Source organism: Lycium barbarum, chromosome 11 (assembly GCF_019175385.1).
Source record: "Lycium barbarum isolate Lr01 chromosome 11, ASM1917538v2, whole genome shotgun sequence".
In the NCBI taxonomy this organism is placed as follows: domain Eukaryota; kingdom Viridiplantae; phylum Streptophyta; class Magnoliopsida; order Solanales; family Solanaceae; genus Lycium; species Lycium barbarum.
This window is the reverse complement of record NC_083347.1, coordinates 110,392,333-110,420,295: the sequence shown is the minus strand read 5'-3', so window position 1 is coordinate 110,420,295 and position 27,963 is coordinate 110,392,333. Positions and strand designations below refer to the sequence as shown.

General features: G+C 35.6%; 1 protein-coding gene across 1 annotated transcript; it reads right to left on the bottom strand.

Moving 5' to 3' along the window:
• Positions 1-17,400: 17,400 nt before the first annotated feature.
• LOC132619091 (F-box/kelch-repeat protein At3g23880-like) lies at positions 17,401-18,681 on the bottom strand. Its single transcript, XM_060334057.1, has one exon. It carries the CDS (start codon positions 18,678-18,680, stop codon positions 17,565-17,567), a length of 1,116 nt encoding a protein of 371 aa, XP_060190040.1. The 5' UTR covers position 18,681; the 3' UTR covers positions 17,401-17,564.
• Positions 18,682-27,963: the final 9,282 nt, after the last annotated feature.

Below are 27,963 nucleotides of genomic sequence, written 5' to 3'. Positions count from 1 at the left end.
CATATATCAAATACATTCATCAATACATAACATACATCATTACATATCATACATCAATACATAACATACATCAAAATATTTGCAAGTTCAAAAATACCTACTTCATCGCTGGGTCAAACTCTTCCTCTTCTCCTGCTTCATGTTGTACGACTTTTTTCCTCTTCATCTCTTTTCCGATATCTATTTTCTTTGTTGATTTTGTGACTACCGATTTTTTAGGCCTTTGCATGTGGGAAGGATCATGCTTATTTTTTGTCCTTCTTTCAGCAATGATTCTCTCAGCCGAACCTGCAACAACATCATGTTGTTGTTGAGAAATCCCCAAATCAAAAGAAGGATAACCAAAATTTTGAAGAGTAGAATGTATACCTCAAGTAACCATGTTTGATTTTGTTCCGTCTACCATTAATGTATAAGCATTTAACTTCCAATTGCTTGAAACCCTAGCAATTTAATACTTCAATTGACTTGAATTTGGTGGAAAGAAAAAGACTAAAATATGAAAATACACTACTAGAGCAAGAAAAAATCTAAAGAAATATACATTCCCCAAAAATCACGGAAGAATCTTTTGCTAATGTTGATCGTGAAGGAGATAATGGAGAAAAAAACGGTGAAAATTAATGAAGAATGAGAGAGAAATCAAGTTGAATAATGATGTATCCGTTAAACTTGGGATATGGGAATATGGTAGCGTCTAATACAGTCAGTTACTAAGTGTATTTAACTGTGTATATTTATCAATAACTGTAATTTACTGATGTAGTTATAGATGGTAAATAAAAAAAAAGTAAATTAGTTACTAAATATAAATAAATAAAATGGTAGTTATTATCATTAAATATGTCTTATAAGAAGCTATAACCGGTAAAAATTCCATAATAGAAATAGATGAGAGGGACCTTTACTCGACATTGGGTCAGATTTTATTCCAAACGTTTCCAGATTTTGGGCCCAAGAAGTTAGGTCTGTTTTATTAGGTCATCTATTTACCGATTCCTTTTCTATGTAAACTAGACGGTCTATGCCCGTGTTGCGCACGGGCCCAACACTTTAGATTATAGTGCATCTATGTGTATGTAGTTGTGTTTGGATACTGTTTTTATGTGTGTGTGTGTGTGTGTGTGTGTGTATATATATATATATATATATATATACACACACACACACTATGTTCAAAACACGATTAATATAACATTGTAGTTTGTGCTCCGTATCTAAAACTTTATTATATTAGTGTTTGCTACGAATATAAAATTGGCAAATTTATTAATATTTTTTAAAAGAGAAGACTTGTTTAAAAGGAAACTATTTTCCTCTCTTTGAGATAAAACAATAGCAATATTTAAGCATCAGTTGATATTGTTAATTTTAATTCGATTAATTTAAAGGTGTAAAATACTTATTATTTTTTATCAGATTTTGATTTGGATAATTCTAATTCTAATTATTAAATTAATTTATATGTTTAAAACGAAACAAAGTAGAAATTGATTTTCTATTTAAACAAAGAAATATTATTTTTTAATTTTTGGTAAATATTCTCGATTTAGCTCATTTTACTTGTCATGTTGTCTTTTGCATTGTTTTTAAAGAAAACGTTGATTAGAATTATAATTTGACTAATTTACCTTATTCATTATTTGATCTCCATTTGATATTTTTTTTTCGACATTAATCTCTTTTCACATTTATTAGAGTAAGAATAAAAATAAAAAATAATTAAATTCTATCTTATTTTAAAATATAAATATTTTAAGTATATTTATTTTAGTAAACATAACAAATAAATGACATGGCGAAATAGGAAATACAACAGTTTAATATCTAGATTAGATCTCAGGCTAATCTATATATATAAAAAAGGAGAGGTACAAGCAATGTGGTTAAGCCAAGTGGCAAGCTAAAAACAAGCCACTTGGCAATTTTAAGACAAAGTTAATGAGAATTGTAATAACATTTTTGAATTTAGAATGAAAAAATAAAAATAAATTGAAATTGAATAAAAAGATAAATCTAAAAATTTCAACAATAAAGCTTATCTAAGCTTAAATACATCAAGCTTATCTAAGCCTAAATATATGGAACTTATCTAAACTTATCGTAACAAATCCATTCATCAAAACTAAAATGCAGTATTATATTAAATGGATTATTCGATATTAAATTGATTCTTTAAAAGAAGTGAGTTGAAAATAACAAGAATGAGTTGGATATTAAATTACATCAATTACTCTCTAACAAATAATTTAGTATTCCTGCCAATTTCCGATAATACAAATTAAATCCAATAAAAATGTAAAATTTTGAATTGGATAAGAAATTCGAATTTGGATACATCAAAAATTTAGTCCTCAGATTTCATAGCATTTTTATTCAATTTTTTTTTTAATCTTTTATGTGGTTATTTATCATATTAAAGAAGCATATTTTAACATGATGAAGAAAAACAAAAATAAGAGCAGCAGGGATGGGGGCATTAGGCGTGGAAACAAATTGATGGGGGTTGGGGTGTGGATAACAATTGTGTTGCCTATGACATACATATTTATTTATCTTTTAAAGTAAAAAAAATGTGATAGCTTTGATAATTTAAAATTTAAACACAAGACTACAAATATATATTCTTATTTGAAATTGAAATGATCTGTTAAAATTTGAGTTTATCTCCTATTTGGAGATAAGGCAAATCGAGTTTAAAAAAGGAGACCAAAGCAAACATTTCAGAATTTTAGTATAAATAGATAAGTACAATGTTTATGCTATATAATAATATTTATTGAAAGATAACGTGTTTGAAATTAAATGTTCAGAATTTTAGTATAAATAGATAAGTACAATGTTTATGCTATATAATAATATTTATTGAAAGATAACGTGTTTGAAATTAAATGTAAATTTTTTGAATAGAAATATAATCTTTTTGAAATTTGAATCTATTATCCTTATCCATATCTCCTTTTCGTTTTCCTATTTAATCCCTTAATGTGGGAGCCAACATTCAAAGCTCAACAGATTTTTCATTTGCAATAATATGAAAATTATAATTCTTATTCTCATATTATTTTCATTAGTTTATTGAAATTATTTGGTTCGCTCCTGATCATTCTTCTTTCTTTTGTGATATTTTCTAGATTCTTTAGGAGGTCACGGTTCAAGCCGTGAAAACAACCTCTTGCAAAAATGCAAGGCAAGGCTGCGTAGAATATAAACTTGTGGTCCGGCCCTTTCCCGAACTCCACGCATAGCGGGAGCTTAGAGCACCGGACTGCGCTTTTTTACTTTCTAGATTCTTTAAAGGGGTAGTTTTTATTTTTGTTTTAACGCATTACAATCCTCATTATTCGCGTTTCTAATCACACTACTTATGTAAATTGATTATTGTTGTTTTTGTTGGTGCATTTCAACTTTTCTACAGCATTTTTATTGAATTTATGTGTAGTAGAAAGTCTCAAGATAAATTCCTATCGCCAATGAGGATTAATTGAGTTTGTTTCTCAATGTCTCAAATTTATTACTTTAAAAGATTAATTTTGACTGACAACTGACAGGACTCAAGATATTAGAGTGGAGTTGTTACCACGAGAAGTCATGGATGGATAAGGTAGCATGATGAAACTTAATAGGCGGTTCGTGCTTAGAGAGAGTCATGCACAAAGTTTCGTGTATAAAGAAGCACATATTACTTGAACATCTGATTTTTTTCTTAATATATATATGTGTGTGTGTGTGTGTGTGTGTGTGTGTGTGTGTGTATGTATATATATGTATATATATATATATATATATCACTCCGGAAGAAAAAAAATTCTTACTCTTATTCTCAGAGTTTAAGCTATGTGCATTCATCTTTAATTTCTTTAAACAAGATTTTGCGATCAATAGTAAGCACAAAGATTCTATTAAACAGACTATTAGTAGCATTTACCTAAAAAGGTATTTTTATCAACTAATATAGCTACATGAACGTCTTCAACAAGATGGTCTAAAGAGAATTTGTAATATTAATATTCGATTAATCAAAAGATGAAAGTTCATTTTTTGTTTGACAATTTCCTTCGGGGTTGATTTCATTATTTGGATGGATTCCATTTATATTCAAATTAATCAAATGTCTAGGATACGTTACTATTTATATTCTAAGCCAAACTATAAATTTGATTAAATACATCTAAATATATATCTCAAGTATTTGTCTTTGATTTATCTATGTATAAATTTACATTTAATTATCACTACATTCTTTTTCTCGCCATTACCTCCTTTTGAATTAAACCAGTATAATATAAGAAGTAATTTATAGTTCTTCTCTCACCAAAACCAATAATATCAATTGGCTTTATAATTTAGTCTTTGAATTTGAGTAAATAACATAAAGGAGACAACAAAAATCTAAAAAGTATGGGTTCAACTTGGAAGCTTTGCAAGATTTAGAAGTTAGATTTAATATAATCAAACATCAATCAAAAGAAAGATACAATTTGATTGGTTAGTAAGTCTTAAAACTAAGAAATAATTCCACAACATATTAAAAGAAGCACGCAATAAAATAATAGTATGACCATAATAAATTCAAAGTGTCAGGTATTTGAACAAAAAGATCAAGTTAAAACACACACACACAATTAAAAAATATGAAATTGTTGTTAGCTAACAAATATGAAATGCATGCTGAATTTCAAAATGACATATATCTATCAAGATCAACTTAGTTATGAAATGTATGTTTGACTTTTCAAGAAATGTATGTTTGACTTTTCAAATAAAACATTGAAAATATATGCTAGATTTTTTTTTTTGGCAAGCTAATCCAGGTAAAAACTAAAAATATCAAATAATGAAAATAATTCTGGAGATCTTAATACATAAAACCTATACAGAAGAAGGATAATAGTCATAGGACATGAAGTCGAGTGTCACATCAAGAGAAAACCATGTATGTACCAGTATTGAAACAAGTTAATAAGCATTACAGTAATAGTATTTGATTGAGATAAAGGAATTTGAATTTGACTTGAAAGCTAATATTGTTTGAATTGCATAAAAAAATTATTTAAATTAAAAGATAAAATATTTGAAATTGAATTGAATTAATGGCTAGCTTAACATAATAAATAAAAATAATTACACAGTTGCGGTTAAGGTTTGAATTAGAATTTAAACTGAATATAGTTAATTTAAATTTGTGTGCATTTTGATGATTTTTGCATTCTTAAAACATTTAATAATGAAAATAAATATTATAAGGGTGTGTATACTTTGAATTAACTTTAAAGATAAGATAATTTAGCTAAAAATACTATAAGACTTAATTGATAAACAGTAGGGCGATATATTAAATTATTAGAGCTTTGGTTACCATTATTGTAATCTTTTCTAACTATATCATTTTTTGAAATTCATTACGGAATTTTTATAATCTATATAACTATTTTTAATAATTATTTTTTTATGTTACATACATCAAAATTACTTATACGAATAATTTCTAATTAAAATGTTATTATGCTCAATTATTAAAATTATACACGTTCAAAAGTTATTTTTCATATTTTTACTTCATTTATTCTATAAGTACAGTTAAGTCCATAATATATGTTTGGTACTTTCAGACGCTGTATTTAATTTTAGAGAATAGATCTAATATACATCTAATTAATCAGTGACGAATTTAGAATTTTAAGAAAATGGATATGAGAGACGGACCGCAGACGTGAGATATCGTTGGATTCACGATTCCAATATATAATTGCCAAGAGATATGGGAGGATAAATAATCTTTTTCCTCATTAATTAAGTTGCTTAGAAATTACTTATAGTTGTTCTTTTATCATATGCAACTGAAAATAGTTCTTACTGATGGTTAAAAAATGAAAAGGGTCGGGGGGGGGGGGGGGGGGGGGGCGCTGTGAACAAGAGAAAAAATATATATATCATAATATTAAAAAACTAAAACAAGAAAAGGTCAATAATAAAGGGTAAAAAAGTACTTAAAAGTTCAATTGAGATGGGCGTGGGGGGTAGAAAAAGTTATATCATAATATTAAAAAACTAAAACAAGAAAAAGGTCAATAATAGAGGGTAAAAGGGTACTTCAAAGTTCAATTGAGATGGTGGGGGCAGGCGGGAGTGGTGGTTGGGAGGGAGGGGAGAATGTCGTTGTTTAAAGTCGGGGGGAGATGTTTAACTTTTAAAGCAAAATTAGAGGAAAAAATGATTGTCACCCATGAAAATCATGATATAATTTTGATCAAAGTTAAATAAAAATATTATTAAGGGAGTAAAAGAAACTCTATACCTATTTAAGGAACTAACAAGATATCCTAGCACTTATCATCCGTCTTTTCTAACTTTATAAAGGTTTTGTTATTAAATACATTGCATTACAAGATAAGATGACAATTGAATCTTGTTAAAGTAATACTATATGATTCAATGTACTTAAACAAGTCAGATTAAAATTTGTCATAAATATATTCTTCAAATTTTCCGCGCATTGCGCGGGTGTGAATACTAGTATAAAAAAAGAAAGAAAATTGTATGGTTTGACTACTTAAACTTTTAAAGAAAAGCAATTTCATTTGCTCCTACTAATGGATTGATACGCATGTGGCAATGAATCCATCATTATTGACTTAATGAGATACTTTGGAAATTATATGAATATTGTTTGATTTTTTAATATGGGGTGCACTTTTTTTTTGACATTATTAGTTTGCACTGTATATGTACACACTATGTTCAAAACACAATTAGTATAATATTGTAGTTTGTGCTCCGTATCTAAAACTTTATTAAATTAGTGTTTGCTATGAATACAAAGTCTGCACTTTTTTTTGACATTATTTATTTTTTAATATAGGGTTCACTTCTTTTTTTATTTTTATATTGCTTGATTTTGTCAATATGGAGTCTACTTTTTTTTTCCGTGAGTTTGAAGATGATGGATTCCACTTTTTATTTTTATTTTTTATATTGCTCGGTGTTAGTTTAGTATGGGACCGACCCTCTATGAGGTGCACTTTTGGGCCAGATTTTATTCCAGACGTTTCCAGATTTTGGGCCCAAAGAAGTTAGGTATGTTTTATTAGGTCATCTATTTACCGTAGTAAATGCCTTCCATTAGTTTGTTATAGCTCAACCAATAGGATTGCTACAACTAGAATAAGTTTGTTAGGTTAGATTTTTTTCTTCTCTATTTATACAAAGTTGTGCAGATATAATACTCATTCTATACAAAGAAGAAAAATTCTACAATCCTTTCCAATTTTGTCGTGGTTTCAAAACACTCCTAGCCTCAAACCAAAATCTCTTTCTACACACGAAGGTTGCTCTGCCTTTCTCCATTTCTCAATGATTCCCCCAAGGCCCCCAACCATTATAACCATGAAGACCATCAGTCGTAGCACAATGGAGTTTCCCATTTACAATCTTTCAGCTTCCCATTTACAATCTTTCGGGTTTGTGGGTTCTGTCAATGGATAGATCTGTCTTGTCGATGGGGCAAAAGAATTGCTTCTATGAAACCCAACAATTAGAATGTACGAGAAATTGACTCATTCTAGTGTGAAGAATTTCTTATACTTTCTAATTATTGGGTTCCATAGAAACAATTATTTTGTCCCGACAAATCAATCAATCCATTGACAGAACCCACAATCCCTAAAGATTTGTTGTCGTTTTTCATGGGATAATCCAAGTCAGATGACTCAATAATAGAATCAGAAAGACCAACACAACTATGCCTTGTTCGGCATAGTTCTATAGGATAATTTAATTTCTTTCATAAAAATTATGCCGTTGTAGGATAACTTACTTTCTGTAGAACTATACCGGACAAGACATAGTTTTCATGTATGCCTGAATAGGCATAGTTTTTATGAAACCTTATTTTGCGAAATTAGGTCATAGATTCAATTTTTTTATTTTTTTATTTTTTCGATGTCAGAGATATTTTTGACCACTTTTTTATTACTTAAAGTGCCAAATGGAAAAAATTAAAGACCTGTAATTTGAGGGGCAAAAATTAAAAACCACCCCAAGATATGAGCAATCGTGAGAATTGTCCCTGTTTTATAAGGTCATATTGAAAGGCCAATAACACTACTTTTTTTGGTTTCATATAAACAGAAAAAAGAAGTCGTTTTGCATTACCAGAAACCATTGGGTTACGTAGTTATTAGTAATATCGAGATTAGTTATATCATTTTGACTATTTTACCTTCTTAGAGCCCCTTTGGATTGACTTATAAATTGGTCAAATCGACTTATAAGCCATTTTTCACTTATTTGAGTGTTTGACAAAAATAAAAAACAGCTTAAATTAGGTTAAAAAGTACTTGAAATAAGCCAAAATCAAGAAGTTGCTCAACCCCAACTTATTTTTTTTTTTTGGCTTAAAAGCCATTTTGGTTTGACCAACAACTTTACTCTTTTATCCCTCATATTTTTTGTTAATTCTAATACTATCCTTACTTCTAAAACTCTTTAAACATTTTTATCCAAACACGTAACTGCTTATTTATAAAATAACTTTCAGCACTTAAAAGTACTTTAAGCACTTATACTTAAAAGTCACTTTTTTTAAGCTAATCCAAAATGGGCTCTTAAAATGTTTCATCATATTATCTCTTCTCAATATATATATTTATGGGAAAAGAACGTTTTTAGTCCTTGTATTATTTAAGAAAGCACGTTAAACCAGACGTGCATTTTTTGCCCCTAAGCTAACAACAGTTAGCTTCAAACAGTTAAAGAAGGCAATACACTAGATGCTCCAACTGAAAAAATGTCATCAGGTAAGAGCAAAATAACATCTCTCCAGCAATTGAACTGCGATAGTGAATATTGCGCCGAACAACGACAGGTACCGTTTCAATAACAAATTCTTCACCGTGTTGTGTATGATACTTTCGAGCTTAGAGGAAAGGTATGAATATGAGGACCCCAAAATGAAGTATCTGCGTTTGGCGACATATTCCTTGGTTTTCTGACAATTTTACAATTGCACGCTAGAAAGATGCATATATGCATGCAGTATTTACTATATACGTACTACAATTATCATATGTGGTTGTCCCAAAAAAACAACTTTCTTGGCTTATATATATATCGGCTGTGTCGTCGTTCTTTTCGGGGTTTGGCAATTTTGTAATGTGATGATAGAAAAAGCCTCTCAAGAAAAGTAAAGAGTGATAGAGTGGGGATGGATCTTGATGGAAGCTAGGAACATAGAATAAAGAAAAGGAGACAAAAAGAACAGGGAGAGAGTGGTAAGAGACAAAAAGACACTGCTAATTTATTTGGTGGTGCTTAGGGGTGTTCACGATTTGGTTAAAACCAATCCAAATCGAATCAAACCAATTAAATGAATCGATATTTATTTGGATTTGGTTTGGTTTGATTTGAATTTAATTTTTTTTGAAATCGATAATATTTGGTTTGATTTGGTTTTGATTTTCTTAAAACAAGCTTAGTAAATAACTGAACTGAACCACCTCATTTACTACTATGCGACACCTTTTTTTTATTATTATTACATAGGGTAGGGGAAGGGGAAATGGGGGAGGGGATTACAACGGGAGGATTCGAACCCTCACCGACAAGATGAAAGTTCAGATAGCCAACCAACTGAGCTACTAGATCCCTACTATGCGACACTTTGGGTGCATGCCTATCTTACTTTTTAAATGGAAGTGCCTAGGAAAACCAACAATAACATAATTTTTGTTTTTCAGATGATGCATTTCATGTTTCAACTTCCATATGCATCATAAGTCCATATCATTTTTTGCAATGTCCGAGAAATCCGTCTAGGGCCAACCCTTGGGACCAACCACAATCTTCCAAACTTGGGGATAATGTATCATATATCACAAGTTCATGTCATATATCATAATAGGACCTATATTTGCTCCTTAATGCTAGGGCTTAACTTGAACAAAGTAGTATAGAGAATGAAGAGAAAATTATTTATCTTAAAGAGCATGTTAAAATCAAAATCAGCGGCCTCAAAAGTTTTGATCAGGAGAAAGAAAATCTGTTGCTGGTCAACGGATGAGAAGAAGAAAAAGAAATGATCCTTGGTCACGGAAGAGACGAAAGTAAATTGATGAGAAATGAAAAGAAATGTCTAAAATTCAAATGGTGGAAGCTGAAGTAGCTATTTTTGAAGTAACAGAAAGAAAAACCAAAGACTGTTGGAGCAAATTGTAGCACAAACAGAATATTTTCTCACAGGGAAAACAGGAATTAGTGGGCTTAAGAGTTGCATATTTAGGCTTAGTGAAACTCAACCTATTTTGGATATTGATTATAAATTTATAGAAGTTTCTTCTTCTTCTTCTTCTTTTTTTTTTTTTTTTTTTTTTTTTTTTTTTTTTTTTTTTACGAAGGTTTTCAGCTCATTAGCTTGATTCATAATCTGAACATTTCTGAGAAAAAGCAAGATACAACTGAAGGAAGCCAACCAATGAGCAAGATGGTATAGTTGGGTAATAACAGAGGAGGATGCAGAGTACCGATATCGAGTTTATCTGAACCTAGTACTTCCGATGTAGAGCATAATTTGTGTAACAATGTACAAAAATTGCAACAAATAGTAACTATGAACCCATAACTTTAAAAATACAATAAGTTCAATGCTAAGAACCTTAAACGTTGAATCCATAAAACTCAAATCTCGGATCAGCCTGCTTGACACAAATGACTAATGCAGCAGTATTAGCAAACGTTTGAGAACTTGCTCCAATACATGGGATAATTACGGGACGTAACTAACTACTACTATCTAATTATATTTAGTAGCTACAGTTTCAATTAATTACATTCTATAGCTAATAGTTGTATTTTAATGACACTTAATAATTATTAAAATAAAATAAAGTAAAAAGAGAAAAAAACACTGAAAATGTCAGTTCTTTGACTCTCTCTCTACTTATCCACCTCCTTCTTATTATTCTTCTTCTTCTTCTTCAACTATCTTCTCTCTCTAAAAATCTCCATTTTCTTTCTCTATACTTACCCACCTCCTTCTTCTTCTTCAACTATCTTCTCTCTTTAAAAATCTCCATTTCCTTTCTTTCTCTAAAAAAACACACCCATTTTCTTTCTCTCTCTAAAAACACGCACAACAATTCTTTCGTTTTTAGTTGTTTTTATGTGTATTTTGTTGAATATCTTCTTCCATTTTTTTTTATTTTAGCAAAAAACGTTTCTGACATTGTTAGGGTTCTTGAACAAGCTTCGATTTCGTTTTAATGGCGGAGTTGTTAGTGATAATGACGATGAAGGATAACAGAGGCGGTTGTTGGTGATGGCGATGTTTTCGTAGATCTGGTGGCGTCGGTGTCAGATCTGGGCGGAAATAGTCAAATCTGGCCGGAACTAATGGTTGATGTTGTAGTATTCATTAATAAGATGATTGTATTCACTTTTTTGAGTTATTTTGTTAATATTTTAGATTGTATTCATTTTTTTAGGGTGTATTTGTTAATTTTTGGAGTATATATGCTACAACGAGCCCGTTTATGAATACAAATAGTCATTTCATGAATACAATGAAAAAAGAAAAAAAATTCGCTGTATTCATGAATACAGCGGAAAGAAAAAACGAATACAGCGGAAAAAAAAAGTAGCTATGTCATGTAAATATTAAAAATGTAGCTATGACAAATTTTAAACCCCAAAATGTAATCATTTATGTAAAATCCCCTATATACAAACATTTGCGAAACTGGGGGTTTAGCTATATGTCCGGTCTGTTATGAATGGGTCTGGACCAATATTGGCAAAGCAGCCCAACACCAAATTAAGTGGGTATGTTTGAGATCCACGTTAATAAACAATGACTTATGAGAGCAAAATAGGCTTATGTGTATTATGAAGAAAATGTATGTTCCTCTTGTCCTCTTTCTCAGAGTCTAACTTCTAATCCCTGTTCTTATCTCTATCGTTAGTTACTTGTTATTTCAGTATTTTCTATTGCAATTTAGTAGTTTGAGTGTCGCAGTTGTAATTTGGCTATTAGTTATTATATATATATATTTGTGTTGAGAATTTGAGTTTGTTACATTGGTGCTTTCAACATCGTACTCCAATGGTTGCTGTGGTGCTAGATCGGTTTTGCGACGGAAACCCAACGGGATGGATTTTGCGGGCAGATTGGTATTTCACTTACCTTGGCTTATCCGAGAAGGATTGGCTACCTCTTGCTTCCTTCTATCTAGATGGTGCTGCTTATGATTGGTTCCAGTGGTTGTACCGCAACACACAGTTTTTCGATTGGAAGCATTTCACCTAGAAATTAGCACTGCGTTTTCGGCATGACTCTAACATGATTCATAACAACATCAACATCACCATTGATCTGATGCGTAAATTGGACAGGAATTTCTCTAATATGCTCAGCAAACTCGACAATGTGCAGTGTACATTGTCCGCTTGCTCCCAATCTGTTGTTGCTGATCTAGAGATTTCAGATGTGGACTCGTCTTTGGAAGATAAGGAGGATTCCGACTTACCTGTGACAGTCTCATCCGTTCATTTCTCTGAAGCTCTAGTTTCGGACATTCGTGATCTAATTGCCTCCGTTCCTATCTCTGGCAATCCAGTTTTGGTGATTGACGAACCAGTTAAGGAATTTTCAGTTGCATCCGAAGAATAGGTGTTTGATAATATTTCTCCAAAAGCAGGGCAATCTTTTCATGAGTTCTCAATTGCCTCTGATGACATAGAGATTATTGGTCTGGTCCTCAGCAAAGATATGGAGTCGGAGAGTGAAGTTTGTAAGAATACCAATCTCCTTCTTGGTGCTTATGGACTTACTTCTAAAATTGGCGATGGAAAGAGTACCGCACTTATATATGGAGATGGTGAGAACTCAAGCCCTGATGTGGGTAAGGAGTTTGATATTTGATCCCAAAAAGCCGGGCTATCTGTGGTTGCCAATGACGTGGTCGACTCACTCTCCGCAAGGAGCGACCGTTTGATGTTGGATGGAATCAGATTGATTACAAAGCATATATCCATACAGTTTCCATTTGATCCCGATGAGCCTGTTCCTCCACCCATTTTATTTGAGAGCTTGAATGTACATTTGGATAAATCTCAGTGCTTGTCCGTTGTAATGAATCCTTGTATGTTTACCATCTATGGTGCAATGGAAGTTCCCATACCCGTGCTCCACCATGGATGGGAGGTGGAAGTTTCGTTGAGGATGTGTTCCAGCGTTACTGGAGACAACGTGTTCAACAAAATATCACCATCAAAGGATCGCTTTGAGGGTTCTTCAACGAGATGGTTCTTTAGAAATAAAAAGAGCGCACTGACTTGTTTGGGCTTGATCCTACTTTGTGGTATTGACTATGGACTTGCATCAGTTGACAAGTATCTGTGTTTTATTGATCCCACTCATGTTTTTGCCTTCCTTCATGCTCCTTGGGGTCAACAAGTTGAATATGCTATTAGATTTGCCGATGTACATTCTGGCCAGATGACAATCAAATATATAGAAGATGAATTACTTTTGAAGGAAGCATTATTAGATCCTTGCCTTTCGAAGTATTCTGTTATGAATGTCATTAAGGCGCATGAGCAAATTATCCTCATTGATGTTATGCTTTGCTTTGTGAGGAGTGTACAAATAGCACAGTTGAAGTGTACTAATGCAACGGTCATTACTGATGGTAAGATTTCTAATACCAGCCAGAGAGTTGAGGAAAGTATTACTAATCAAACTGATGGTACAATGAAGAGATGTCACGCGAAAAAGTACAACCCGTTAAAACTAATTATCATGTCAACCAGTCTGGCTGCCCGAGTTTTCTCAGAGTACTGTGCAAGATTTGTTCTTGTTCAGGGATTGCAACGTCCTATTGACATATTCTATACCCAAGAGCTTGGGACAAATTGCATAAATGCTAGTTGGATTGATGAACCTATTGACACCATGGAAGTTGATGGAATTGTATTACATTCTTCATTATCTGTTTTCATGTTCATGTTTCAAAATGTGCATCAACTTGGCATAATGGGGCAAATTGAAGACATGTTGGGTAAAGGTACTGTGGATATAAGCTTTAGTATTGGAGGCACTATGAAGAGGCCAAATGCTATTGGTATGGCATACTTTAAGGAACAAGTAGCTGGCTGGCTAAAACTTGAGATATTATCCCACCCAAAATCATTTGTAGAACCTGATCATGAGCTATCTTTGCCTTTCATGGATCGAAATGATAACGAGAAGAGATTCTTGCTAATGACAAATTCATACGGTTTTTACATGAATAAAAGGGTGCACCATTCCTTTGGCAATGATGTTGTTGATGTAAGACTTGGCTACTTGAACCTTGAGGACAAGGTTTTTATTGGGGTCGGAGGTATTGTTATGAATGGGTCTGGACCAATATTGGCAAAGCAGCCCAACACCGAATCAAGTGGGTATGTTTGGGATCCAGGTTGATAAACAGTGACTTATGAGAGCAAAATAGGCTTATGTGTATTATGAAGAAACTGTTTGTTCCTCTTGTCCCCTTTCTCAAAGTCGAACTTCTCATCCTCATTCTTATCTCTATCCTTAGTTACTTGTTATTTCAATATTTTCTATTGTAATTCAGTAGTTTAAGTGTCGCAGTTGTAATTTGGCTATTGGTGATTATATATATTTGTGTTGAGAATTTGAGTTTGTTACAGTCACTGCAAGTCATATCATGAACAACTTAGTAGGTGTTTGGCCATGAAGACAAAAAATTATTCACTTTATTTGGAATTTTGAAGTTGGAGTTGTGTTTGGTTATAGTTTTTGCAAAGAATGTTTGGTTGTTTGAATGTAATGAAAGTGAAAAAAGAGAAAAAAAGAAGAGATTTTTGGTGTTTTTCAAATGCCAAATACAACTTAACACTGGTTTTCAAATAAAGTGAAAAAAAATTCCGGAAAAAGTGAAAAATTCCCATGGCCAAACGGGATCACAAAAATAGTATATGGCACATTGACAGCTAAAAACTTTAGTGACATTATCCTTTTTTATTTTCAATTGCAGTCCAAGAACCAAATTAGAAATACTCTTCCTATTTGCCAATTTTTCTTTCTTTTTTCTGATAATCATAGATTCGGGTCAACTTGCATGCACCTCGACTAATTTCATAATTTGTCGTGTTACCTTCCCACCAGCGCATGCACCGGTAACTCTATCCACTAAGGCTTGGATAGATGGAAAGCAATCACCTATAGTATTTTTTGCCTCCGCTGGAATTTGAACCTAAGACCTCATGATTCTCAATTCACTTCATTGACTACTAGGCCACACCCTTGGGTGCATGCGAGTCTTTCTTTTTAACTGAAAGTGCCTAGAAAAACCAGCAGTAACATAATTTTTGTTTTCCAGATGATGCAGATCATGTTTCAACTTCCATATGCATCAGAAGTTCATATCATTTTTTTAATGACCTATAAATCCGTCTGGAGTCAACCCTTGAGACCAATCACAGCCTTCGTAACTTGGAAATAATAGATCCGCCTCTCTACCGTAAGTTCATATCATATCATACTAGGACCTAATACTTGTTCTGGTCCTAGAGTAGAACAGTTTGAAGCTATAAGGTCGTTGCTATTCATTTGATGCTCTCATGGAGAAATATTCATGCAGCTAGCAAGGAGCTCTCTAATGCAAGGGCTGAACTTGAAAAAGGCTCTAAAGAGAATGAAGAGAAAATTATTTATCTTACAGGAGCATGTTAAAATCAAAATCATCTGCCGTAAAAATTTTTATCGAAAGGAAAACCTGTTGTTGATCACAGCAGAGAAGAAGAAGAAGAAGAAGAAGAAGAAAAGATCCTTGATCACAGAAGAGAATGACATAGAAGCTCTTCTTGACCGGGAAAAACAAGAATTAATGGGCAAAGAGCGAAAGTAGTACTAATGCACCAGTATTATTACTGAGGTGAAATGCCCTCTTTGTGATAGGGTGAATATAGATCATTTGCTATTTGACTGCTTCTCTGCAACTATCTGGGAGCAGGTGTTGAAGTGGCAAGGTATACAGAGGAGAGCAATGGCTTGGCAACAGGAAGTACATGGGGCAATATGCCATGCTAAAGGAAAGAAACTGGAGAATATTTTAGAAGCGATCAAGGGGTGCAGCTGAGATCACTAGATTGATCATCCAAAGTAGTACACTGTAGAGGTGGCAAGAAAGGTGTAACAGATAGATAGGATGCATTGAGATTGTAGTGGTTGAAGGTGGCAGCAGATTCTAGCTTGTTAGAGCTGCTATCTTTTTTTTGTACATATTTGCTACTTGGTAAATAAAATATCTTTTACTTACCAAAAGAATTCACCAGTATTAGCAAACGTTTGAGAACTTGCTCCGATACATATATACAACCACATTTGCCAAACTGGAGGGATGTCCAGTCACTGCAAGTCATATCATGAAGAGTTTAAGTTTGTTTAGACGTAACCTAAGGAGTATTATATCTCACTGAGAAGGCTTCAAGACGAGAAGAGACAGGGCAGCTGAAAATAGAATCATGTCATTCATGTGCCACATAACACAATCTTTTATTCTGTAAACCATGTATGCCTGAAGCAACTTCACAAATCAATCAGCCAAGAATTCCCTTAGGGGCGTTTGGTTTAAACTGGAATATCCCAGGACTATAAACCAATCATATCATGAAGAAACTTAGGAAGTTTAAGGTTGTTCAGACGTAGCCTAAGGAGTATTATATCTCACTGATAAGGCTTCAAGACGAAAAGACACAGGGCAGTTGAAAATAGAATCATGTCATTCGTGTGCCACTTCACACAACATCTTTTATTCTGTAAACCATGCATGTCTGAAGCAACTTCACAAATAAATCAACCAAGAATTCCCATAAAGCTTAGCAAACACCAATAATAGACCATAGAAAAATCAAGAATACACAGATTTTCATGCCGCTGGACTATTTCTCTCAGCTACATGTTTAAAACGTAAAGAAAGGTTAAAATTAAAATCACGATACTGGCAGTTTAAACCCGAAACAACATTCACAAAACCGCCATATTAAAAATGTTAAATACGTTGCTGTAATTTCTTGCTTATAGTGGCAGTTCATTGACACAGCCGCCATAATATTCACGCTTTTTTGCTGGGTCACGTAATGTCTCACATAGGACAAATACAACAATAATAATAAGTAAATACATGTGCGTCAGATTATTGTCATTGTTTTCGAGCACAAATTAACTGTTATCCTTATCTGTACTTGACTACATTGACTAGATTCTTCAGTCAAATTTTCGCGACGCCTCAACAAATAGTTGATTCCATTTATTTTGAGTGTTGAAGACACCAAACTCTACAGCCAAATAAATGTTCGCGCAAAAACTTGTTTCATGGAAATATGCCAAAAGCTCCAACCAGACTTGGAGTAACGTTGTCCATTAAATATGCAATGTATTTTCCAATATGTTACAAAAGAAACAGAATTGAGCAGCACTAACGAAAAATGTATAAAGCGGAATCTTACAAGTCATTAGTTACGCAATCATCATTCATCTGAGCTGTTTGCAGCCTGCATTCCTATTGTATACTTGATTGGTTTTGTTCTTTCTTTGACATGGGACATACAAGGCTTTCAAGGTAGATTTCACTCCCATTACAGGCACCAAAGTTAGTAACCTTTGCAAATTTTATTGAGTTACCCTTTGGATCGTATATCATCAAAGTTGATCCAAACACAAGCAGAATTTCACCTTTATTTGACATGAAAAAGGATCGAACAAGCACATACCTCTCAACGTCAATAGGAAATTTGATGGTATACATTCTTGTCCAAGACTCTTTAACCCCATACTCCTTCATAACCCACACATCTGCGCAAGTATGGTCATAACAGAGTACAGAAAGATCATTTCCCAACACTCCTATCTTAAAAGTAAAACCTCGTTCTACACAAGAAGGTTGCTCTATCTTTCCCCATTTCTCATCAGCCATATCAATCGAAATGATACCTGCAGTGGTAGCCCAATGAACCTTTCCATATAAAAACTTACTTGGATAAACAAATCGCATCTCACCCGGAAAAGCATCCTTACTTCTCCAAGAATCACTACTTAGACTATATATTCCGACCTCAACGTGATCCAAACTGTCATACTCGTAAAAACGAAATATACCTACCACCTTATAATCATCACGGAACTCATCAAATCCAAAACCATATGTGACACATCTAATAGTACTCCTCAACCTAGGTTTATAATCAGGAAATTTCTTGTACTTTCCAATTGCTGGGTTCCATAGAAGCAATTCGTTTGCTCCACCGGAAAGACAAATCAATCCATTAACGGAACCCACAATCCGTAAACTGTGGCCGTTTTTCACCAGACAATCCAAGTCAGATGCCTCAGTAACAGACTCATAAAGTAAAGACCCAAAAGAACAACCCTTAAGAGGGTACTTAGGATGGTTATGTCTCAGCATAAGCTTATGGTGGCTGTTGTCCTCCTTATTAGCTGATAACCTAAGATGGGTTTTCATAAATGCATGGTTAGAGATTAATGCAAGCCAAGATTTTGAAACACACGTGAGCCGAAGGAGGGATTTCACTGGTAACCGTAAGAGAATTTCATTTATGAGTTCTGGTGGAAGGTTAGGAATACTCAACCTTGAAGAATCTTGCATTGAAGTTGCCATGGAAAAGGTTAGTACGAGGATTTTTGTATCTGTGGAGTTTTTAGCTGAACATAAATACACAAAACCTGGTACTAGCCTTTTCCATAGCAAAATTGGAGAGCGTTTTGTTTTTAGTTAAAATAATACTCCCTCCGTTTTAATTTATACGAACCCATTTGATTGGGCACGACATTTAAGAAAGAGGGAAGACTTTTGAAACTTGTGGTTCAAAATAAGCCTTGAAAATTTGTGTGGCCGTAAATCATTCTTAAAGTGAATTTGTTTCCAAATTAGGAAAAATGTCATTCATTTTGGCACGGACTAAAAAGGAAATAAGTTCAAACAAATTGAAACAGAGGGAGTACTTATTTATGGAAGTAGGTTTATTTTGGTCCTTTAGATATAGTCTTGAGAATTTTTAATCCCTTAAGTTTGCTAAAGTGGAGCACCTGTGGTCCAACTAACTAAATGGACTTACTAAAAACATTGTAAAAACTCGACCGACTCGAACAGTTTGATCCCAATTTTTTTTAGTTTTATTTTTAATTAAGTCGATCGAGCTCGATCAATTTTTTGCTCAAAGAATTGGAAAAATAAAGAAACTGACCGAGCTCGGTAATTTAAATATTTCGTAAAAGTACTTTTAGTATAACCGATCGAGCTCGATCAGCTTTATTTAAAAATTAAAATATATTTTGAGAAACCGACCCAACTCGAACAGTTTTTTAGTCAAAACTTTGTTCATAGATTTACATAAATTGACCGAAGAACTGACCAAGTTCAGTCGATTTTTCATTTTCTGGTTTTTGGCGCAAAAAAAATAAAAATAAAAAAATGACCAAGCTGAGTCAATTTTATTTTTAAAAATATTTAAAACAATTGGGATCAAGACCGAGTTAATTGTTTTCTCAATCGGTTGAAAAGTCGGTTGATTTTTTTCAATTGATTTTAACCGTGTTTTTTGTAATCACTGTTAGTTTTTAAGTCCATTCTATTAGTACTTAATTGGAACTTCAGGGTTTAAAGATGCTCAAATTATATTTGAAGGACAAAAATAGGTCTCCTCTCGTAAATAAGGGACAATTTTGGGTAAAAACTCATATTTGTGACTTCTAAGAGCCCTACAACACTCTTTGAAGTCTAATAACACTACTTTTTTCGTTTCAAAAAAGAGAAAAAAAAGAAGAAGGCATTTTGCACTTTACCGAAAACCACGGGGCAAAACAAATTGGTCAAATACATAGACGCTCCCCAAGGTCTACACTAATTTTTATTTTGATACCTCATCTACGACTTGTACCTATTGAACACTTAACTCTATTATTTATGTATCTATCAAACCCTCCACATGCAATCAGCCAAAACATAAAACACGTGAATGTTAAGCAAGACCTAGGGACCAAAGTCTAACAAGGGAACTTAAGAATAATAACATAGCTAACTTACTCAAGAGTATTTGGCTTTGAAGCCACTCCCTTAGTTTAATTTGAAAAAGGGTGTTGCACCTCTCATTTTCATATGTTGAGTTTCGCCGAATGCTAATTGTCCTAGCCTTGGGAAGTAGGATAAATTTTTCGAGGTCATGGGGGTAGACACGTTCATCTTGAGTATATAATGGAGGAAAACCATGTTTAGTAAGCTTCGGGAAGGTTTAAGACTCGTCGGATCATCAGAGCTAAGATTCGGAGAGAGTTTGGCAAAAATATCACATTCTGGCGCACTTTGCGGCGCAACATGCGACCAGCAAACACGACATGCGGCCACGCAGTTGCGCAGCAAAGTGTGCCAGTGAAATTTTGAGGTTCTGCATGGTTTGCGACACAACATGCGTTTAGCAAAGCACGCTTTGCGTCTAGCAAAGTGTGCCGTATGTTGTGTCGGTCCAGAATTTTCTGGACCATTATAAATGGACCCAATTTTGACCCAATTCATTATTTTACCATTTTGTGAACATATAAACCTCTAGAATCCTCTCCACTCTTCATCCACAAGAAAATCAAGGGAAATCCATGATCAACTACTTCAAATCCATGAAAACAAGTGTGTGAAACCTAGACAAAGTTCATCCACATCAAGAAAACTCTAGAGAAGTGAAATAAGGTTTTGGTGCTAGGAGAGTATCTTCATTCAAGGCTTGTTCATCCGCCATCTAAGGTGAGTTTTATGATTATTCTTGGGTGTTTAAGATGTTGAAAGTTGATAACACTTGAAGTGTAGAAAGGTATAGAAATCGGGTCATAAATGTGGGAATAGTACCATTGTTGAGTAATAGTTTGGAATGAATCATGAATGTAGATATGTTGTGATTGTAAGCAGATTATGAATGACATTAGAAGTATAATAAGTATTATATGTGAGAAAATGCGATAATGAACTATGATCATGAATATGGAGAAAGACGAGGAAAATTGCGAAATGCGGAGATGATGAACGTTGCCAATTATATTGTGAATGTTGTTGTGAGCGTTGGGAGTTGATATAGAATGTGGGAAAAGTAGTAGGAACAAACGAAATGCTGCCCAATTTTCGTTAGCCTTGTTCGTTTTATTTCAGGCTTAGGTATACCTTTGACAATCTAACCTTGCTACGAACCCCTTGTATGTAGAATTGTAAGCCGGAAGGAGAGCTTTTAGTCGACATCGTTAAGGAGATACAAAGGTATGTAAGGCTACCCCCTTTCCTTCAAAGGCATGACTCTTGTTTCATAATTTCTTCCCTATACTTCCATGACCTTCTTACTCCCTAAAGATGAAAGTGGAAGAACTTCAAGAACTTCTTACCAGATACGCTCCATAACGATAAGGTTGACAATGATGGCTTCATGATGCAGATATTTTTATGCTTATGATTTCATTGATACCATTCTTCATTGTTGTCTCGCCTCATAATATTAGTTCCTTCAAGGTGAGACGTAGCGATGAGGATGATGCCATAATGTAATCGGAGGTTCACGACCTTACGTCACTCCGATAAGGTGCACTTTGTTTGGGCTCTCATGCATGCTACGTATATTATATATGTATATGATATGTATATGTATATAGGGGATATGGGGAAAGGTGAGGCGCTATAGACGTATAGCCACCTGATCAGTTGGTATCAAAGCCGGTGCCGGGCCGGTGGTGGGGCAAACCTCAGCAAGGACGCTGAGTCCCAAAAAGGGAGGTGAGTGTAAGGCTTTCCTTAGGCGAATCCCACACTGGTTTAGGCGAATCCCACATCGGTTAATATTACCCCGGACACGGGATGCCCGGACGCGGGCTATATGGGTAATGGATCGGGCCGTACGTTCCGCGGCAATATATTGATATATGATGATATATAGATCGGGCTGCACGTTCCGTAGCAATATATGATATGATATGATGATACTTTTACGAGCATGCATGCCTGAATTCGCCTTAAGAGCAGTCATCTTCTTACCTTTATTTTATCTTTCTTTCCCTTTGTTATTTTATGGTACATACCTTACATACTCAGTACATTGCTCGTACTGGCGTCCCTTTTCTTCTTGGACGTTGTGTTCATGCCCACAGGTAGACAGGGAGACGACCCAGCTTCCTAGGAGCCACGCCAGCTTGCACAGGAGCACTTCCATACTCCGGAGGTGCAGTTCTAATATATTCTTTTGTGTACATACTTGGATATGGCGGGGTCCCGTCCCGTCCTCATGACTTCAGTGTCTTAGCTAGAGGCTCGTAGATACTCCTGTGTGGGTAGTGGATATTTTGTACCCTCATTGTACATTTTGCATATTATTCTTTTGCCGCCGCGAGGGCTTATGTGTATATATGTGTGTACATGTTTTACGGAATTTATAAACGTACAGGTTAAGACGATAGTAGTACGATGCAAGGTGCTCGGTACTTAGCTCCGGGTACCCGTCATGGCACCCTAGACGGGTCGTGACAAAATTGGTATCAGAGCGGTTCAGTCCTAGGGTGTGTCTACGAGCCGTGTCTAGTAGAGTCTTGTTTATGGTGTGTTGCGCGCCACATCAATAAACAAGAGGCTACAGGGCATTTAGGAATAATGACCGTCTTTCTTTTCATAGATCGTGCGATAGAGCTATAATGTAAGATCCTCTTTATTCTAATTGTGCGTTATGATTTCAGCGATGCCGCCAAGAAAGAAGCAAATCCGCACTATATTAAATGCCGCCGGGGAAGGCACCAGCCGGGAACCTCCAGTTGAGTTGGGACATAGCGAGGCTCAGAGTGCTACTCCCTCGCATGCCACTCCCACCTCTTCTTCTATCCCTCCGGCAGCAGAGGAGCATGAGAGGGCCCCAGCTCCTCCCCCTATTGCTCCAAATCAAGACTTACGAGATGCCATTCAGTTGTTGACTCAGTTAGTTGCCGTACAGGCTCAGCGGCAGAGTGCAGGTCCAAGTGATAGGGCAACTAGTGCCCGAGCTCGTGATTTCATGAGCTTAAATCTTTCAGAATTTTTCGGATCGAAACAGGATGAAGACCCACAGGGCTTTATTGATGAGGTACTGAGGCCGCTAAGAATTATTCATGCTTCTGACACCGAGTCCGTGGAGTTGGCATCGTATAGACTCCGGGACGTGGCTGTTTTATGGTATAACAATTGGATTTCTTCTAGAGGGGAAAATGCACCTCCCCCAAAATGGCAATAGTTTGTGGATGCTTTTATTCGGCATTATTTGCCACCTGAGGTTCGTCGGGCTCGCGCCGATAGATTCCTGAATCTTAAGCAAGGGAATATGAGCGCCCGGGAATATAGTCTCCAGTTTAATTCATTGGCTAGGTATGCTCCGGCCATGGTAGCAGACATGGGAGACCGGGTACATCTATTCGTGAGGGGCTTAGGGCCACACTTATTTAAAGACTGTCTGACAGCTTCGCAACTGGAAGGGATGGATATCTCGCGTATTCAAGCGCATGACCAGAACCTGGAAAAGAAACAACAACCGCATAGGGGAGAGCGAGATATGGATAGGGGACACAGTAAAAGGGATAGATCAGCTGGCGCTAGCAGTGAGTACAGAGGAGGCCAGGGGTAGCAATATTCCAGATATTCAGGCCAGTTTGCATCCAGTGCACCTCCTCAGTTTGCGGGCCAAAAGTTTGATCGTCCTATTTATTCTGAGCCGAGTCAGAGTTCAGGAGCTTCAGGATCCCAGTATCGTGGCGATTTTAGTCAGAGGAGACCGCCAGTATCACGGTGCGGTCAATGCGGTAAGCTACATTCGGGTCAGTGCCGCCGAGGCTCGGATGCTTGTTATGACTGTGGTCGAGTTGGCCACGTGATGCGTGATTGTCCATTGAGGAGCGGCCGAGATGAGGCCCAACCTATGGGTTCAGCAGCAGGTTCTTCGTCGTCCGTGCGCCCCGTAGGGCAGACTTCCTAGGTTTCAGCGGGCCGTGGCAGAGGCAGAGGAGGAGCCTCTAGTTCGAGCGGTCCCCAGAACCGTATCTATGCACTGGCCGAACGATAGGATTTGGAGACCTCTCCCGATGTTATAACAGGTATATTGACAGTATTTTCTTATGATGTTTATGCATTAATTGATCTGGGCTCTACCTTGTCATATATTACTCCTTACATTGCTGGTTGTCTCGGGATAAAACCTGAGCCAATGAAACCTTTTGAAGTGTCCACTCTAGTTGGTAACCCAGTATTAGCCAGACAAGTTTATAGAGACTGCGTAATTGTAGTGTGTGGGCGGACACACTGTAGCTGATTTGATTGAATTGAAAATGCCGGATTTCGATGTCATTATGGGCATGGACTGGTTAGCTTCCTGTTATGCAAATGTAGATTGTAGGGCCAAGTTGGTCCGGTTCCAATTTTCGGGAGAACCAGTTTTAGAGTGGAAGGGTAACATTGCATCTCCAAGAGGCAGGTTTATTTCCCACCTCAAGGCAAGAAAGATGATTGCCAAGGGCTATATTTATCATTTAGTTCGAGTTCATGATACGAAAGCAAAATCGTCGACTCTTCAATCTGTTCCGGTAGTAAACGAGTTTCCAGATGTATTTCCGGATGAGCTTCTAGGTCTTCCACCAGAACGGGAGATTGAATTCACTATTGATCTATTGCCGGACACTGAACCAATATCTATCCCTCCCTATAGAATGACTCCTACAGAATTGAAAGAATTAAAAGCACAGCTGCAAGATTTACTCGAGAAGGGATTTATTAGGCCCAGTTCATCGCCATGGGGAGCACCTGTCTTATTAGTAAGGAAGAAAGATAGATCTCTGCGAATGTGTATCGATTATAGGCAGCTGAATAGAGTGACAATAAAGAATAAATATCCACTTCCGAGGATCGACGATTTATTCGATCAATTGCAAGGAGCCAAGTGGTTTTCCAAGATAGATCTGAGGTCAGGATACCATCAAGTGAGAGTCAAAGAGGAAGATATTCCGAAGACGGCTTTTAGAACCAGATATGGTCATTGTGAATTTCGGGTGATGTCGTTTGGCTTGACCAACGCTCCAGCAGTGTTTATGAACCTGATGAATGATGTGTTCAGGCCATTCTTGGATTTATTTATAATTGTATTCATCGATGATATCCTGGTATACTCTAAATCAGAGGAAGAGCATGCGGAACATTTGCGTACTGTCCTTGGAATTCTTCGAGCTCGCAAGTTATATGCTAAATTTTCAAAATGTGAATTCTGGCTGAACTCTGTAACTTTTCTAGGCCACATCATCTCAGCCGATGGTATTCGGGTTGACACCCAAAAGATTGAGGCTGTGAAAGCTTGGCCAAGGCCTACAACGCCTACATAAGTCCGTAGCTTTCTGGGATTGGCAGGGTATTACAGGAGATTTTTGGAAGGGTTTTCTTCTATTTCAGCACCGTTGACGAAGCTAACACAGAAAGCTGCTAAATTTCAGTAGACAGATGCTTGTGAGCGGAGCTTTCAGGAGCTGAAAGACAGATTGACTTCAGCCCCAGTCCTGACGCTTCCAGAAGGATCTGAAGGTTATGTGGTGTATTGTGATGCCTCTGGTGTCGGGTTAGGCTGTGTATTGATGCAGTACGGCAAGGTCATTGCCTATGCTTCTAGGCAGCTGCGAAAACATGAGAAGAATGATCCGACTCACGATCTTGAATTAGCTGCTGTCATTCACGCTTTAAAGATATGGAGGCGCTATTTGTACGACGTCCATGTGGACATCTACACAGATCACAAAAGTCTTCAATATATTTTCAAGCAAAAGGGATTGAATCTGCGTCAGAGGCGATGGTTAGAGCTATTGAAGGATTATGACGTAAATATTCTATACCATCCTGGTAAAGCAAATGTGGTGGCTGATGCCCTCAGCCGTAAGTCCATGGGTAGTCGAGGTGATGTTGTCGCACCTTATTTTTACCAAGGTTAAACAAAGCACAACTTATAGAGCTCTGAAATAGTTAACTATGTACAGAGTCGCCACCTAGCATTTAAGGTATACTAGGGTACCTATAAATTATTAATATATGCAGCTTAACATGGTCTACGAAAATAAGTGAGATTCTAGGTAAGGGTTCAAATTATTCCGAAGGGAAGGTGTTAGGCATCCTTCAGAATCCACAAATGTGGTTCCTGGCTGGACCAATTTAACTATACGAGAGATGTGTAAAAAGGCTTGATTATTATTTACAAAAATTAATAGAATTTAGACTAAAGAATAACTAATATGACTATTCACATAAATAATCATGCAATACGTATTTTATACATATGTGATATAATAATTATTTAAAAAAAAAAGTTATGTGCAACTTAGAAGCTTGGATATGTGAAAAGGGTATAAGGAATGGACATGCAATTATTTTGCACTCAAGGTGAGTTAACTAATTTAACTAGCTAAGTATGTACGCCTAATCAATTAATTATGAGAGTACATTCTAAAGCCTAAATATTGAGGCAAATCACCCTATTTATTTACTTAAGTGTGCTAAGCTATTGAATTAAAACTCTAGCGAAACATGATAACTATAAGAATATTAGCTACGAAAATAATAACTGCCTAATATTGATTTTTCTAAAACACATAAAATTTAAATCACCTAAGCAGATCATAAATAAATACCATCAACCTGCACCCTAAAAAAAGTAAAGTTTCACTATATTTTATGCTTATATAATTTAAGAATGTAAAAAATATATATATAAACAGAGAATTTAAGAAGCTATTTGAACTTCATTTGAGTGTATCTTCAAAAAGTAACTCCGGATACTGCATGAGACTTAATAAAAATGTTAGTAAGAGAATAAATAACTATCGGATGAATTAAAGAAATAATGAATAAATTTAAAATAAAAACCCGTCTTTGTACATGGAAGGCCTTGGAAATCGACGAAAATTTCTTCATCGGCCATTTGGAATAGTATTTTCCCAAAGCAGTTTAGTTAAACAATAAAAGGGAGAAAGTGTCCACAACAATTTTAAGCAATATATCGCAGCTGAGAAAGGTTTAAGCACAATGCGGATAGCAGCAGGAGTGGGGCACAAAAACCAACATTATTTAATATAAAAGATCATGTAAAGTAGTGCAAAGAGTAAAAAAAATGTGCAAACAGTAGCAAGTGAAGTGGTTAGCAGTACTCTTCCCTAAAAATATGGGGAATCTGCCAGCCTCAAGACCACAACAACTATTCTTACCAAGAATGCAAAACTTTGAGGGAGTATTTTCTTATCAAGCACAGCATCAAACATATCAAGATATGGCAACAAAATTGGCCAAAGGTGCGGTAGAAAAATAGCACCAGTGAACCAAAACATGCTAATAACTCTAAATGAAATAGTAGCTCAAGTTAGCAATGGGATATAACAAACATTGGACAGCAGCTAATTTTAGACAGTAAGATAACAGCTATTTTTTCCAAAACAGTTAAGGAAACACAAAATTATTAAAGACAATAATAAACATAGCAATGGTTGAATGTAACAACAGCTGCGATGGCAAAAGTAGTAAGAAAAAAAAAAGGGCAGCCATGGTCGTCGGAGAAAACCCATTCCCGGAGCTCGAAGACTTCGACTAGATCTAAAAAAAAAAACAAAACATACACGCACAAAAAAAAAATCATTAGTAAGGGGAGGAAGATAGCAGCGGTATGGTGGTGTGTGGGATGGTTTCGTGGTGGTGAAGGGGAAGCCGTGGGCTGTACAGTGATGGTGGCATGGAGTTCTTGGTGGTGGTTGCGGTGGGCAGTGGGGTGGTTTGGAGGTGTTGTCGTGGTGTGGTTGTTGGTGCGTCGAAGAAGGAGGTGTGGGGGTGATTTTGGTGCGTCGCCGGAGCTCGGAGTAGTGACGGGAAAGAGGAAGGAGAGGTG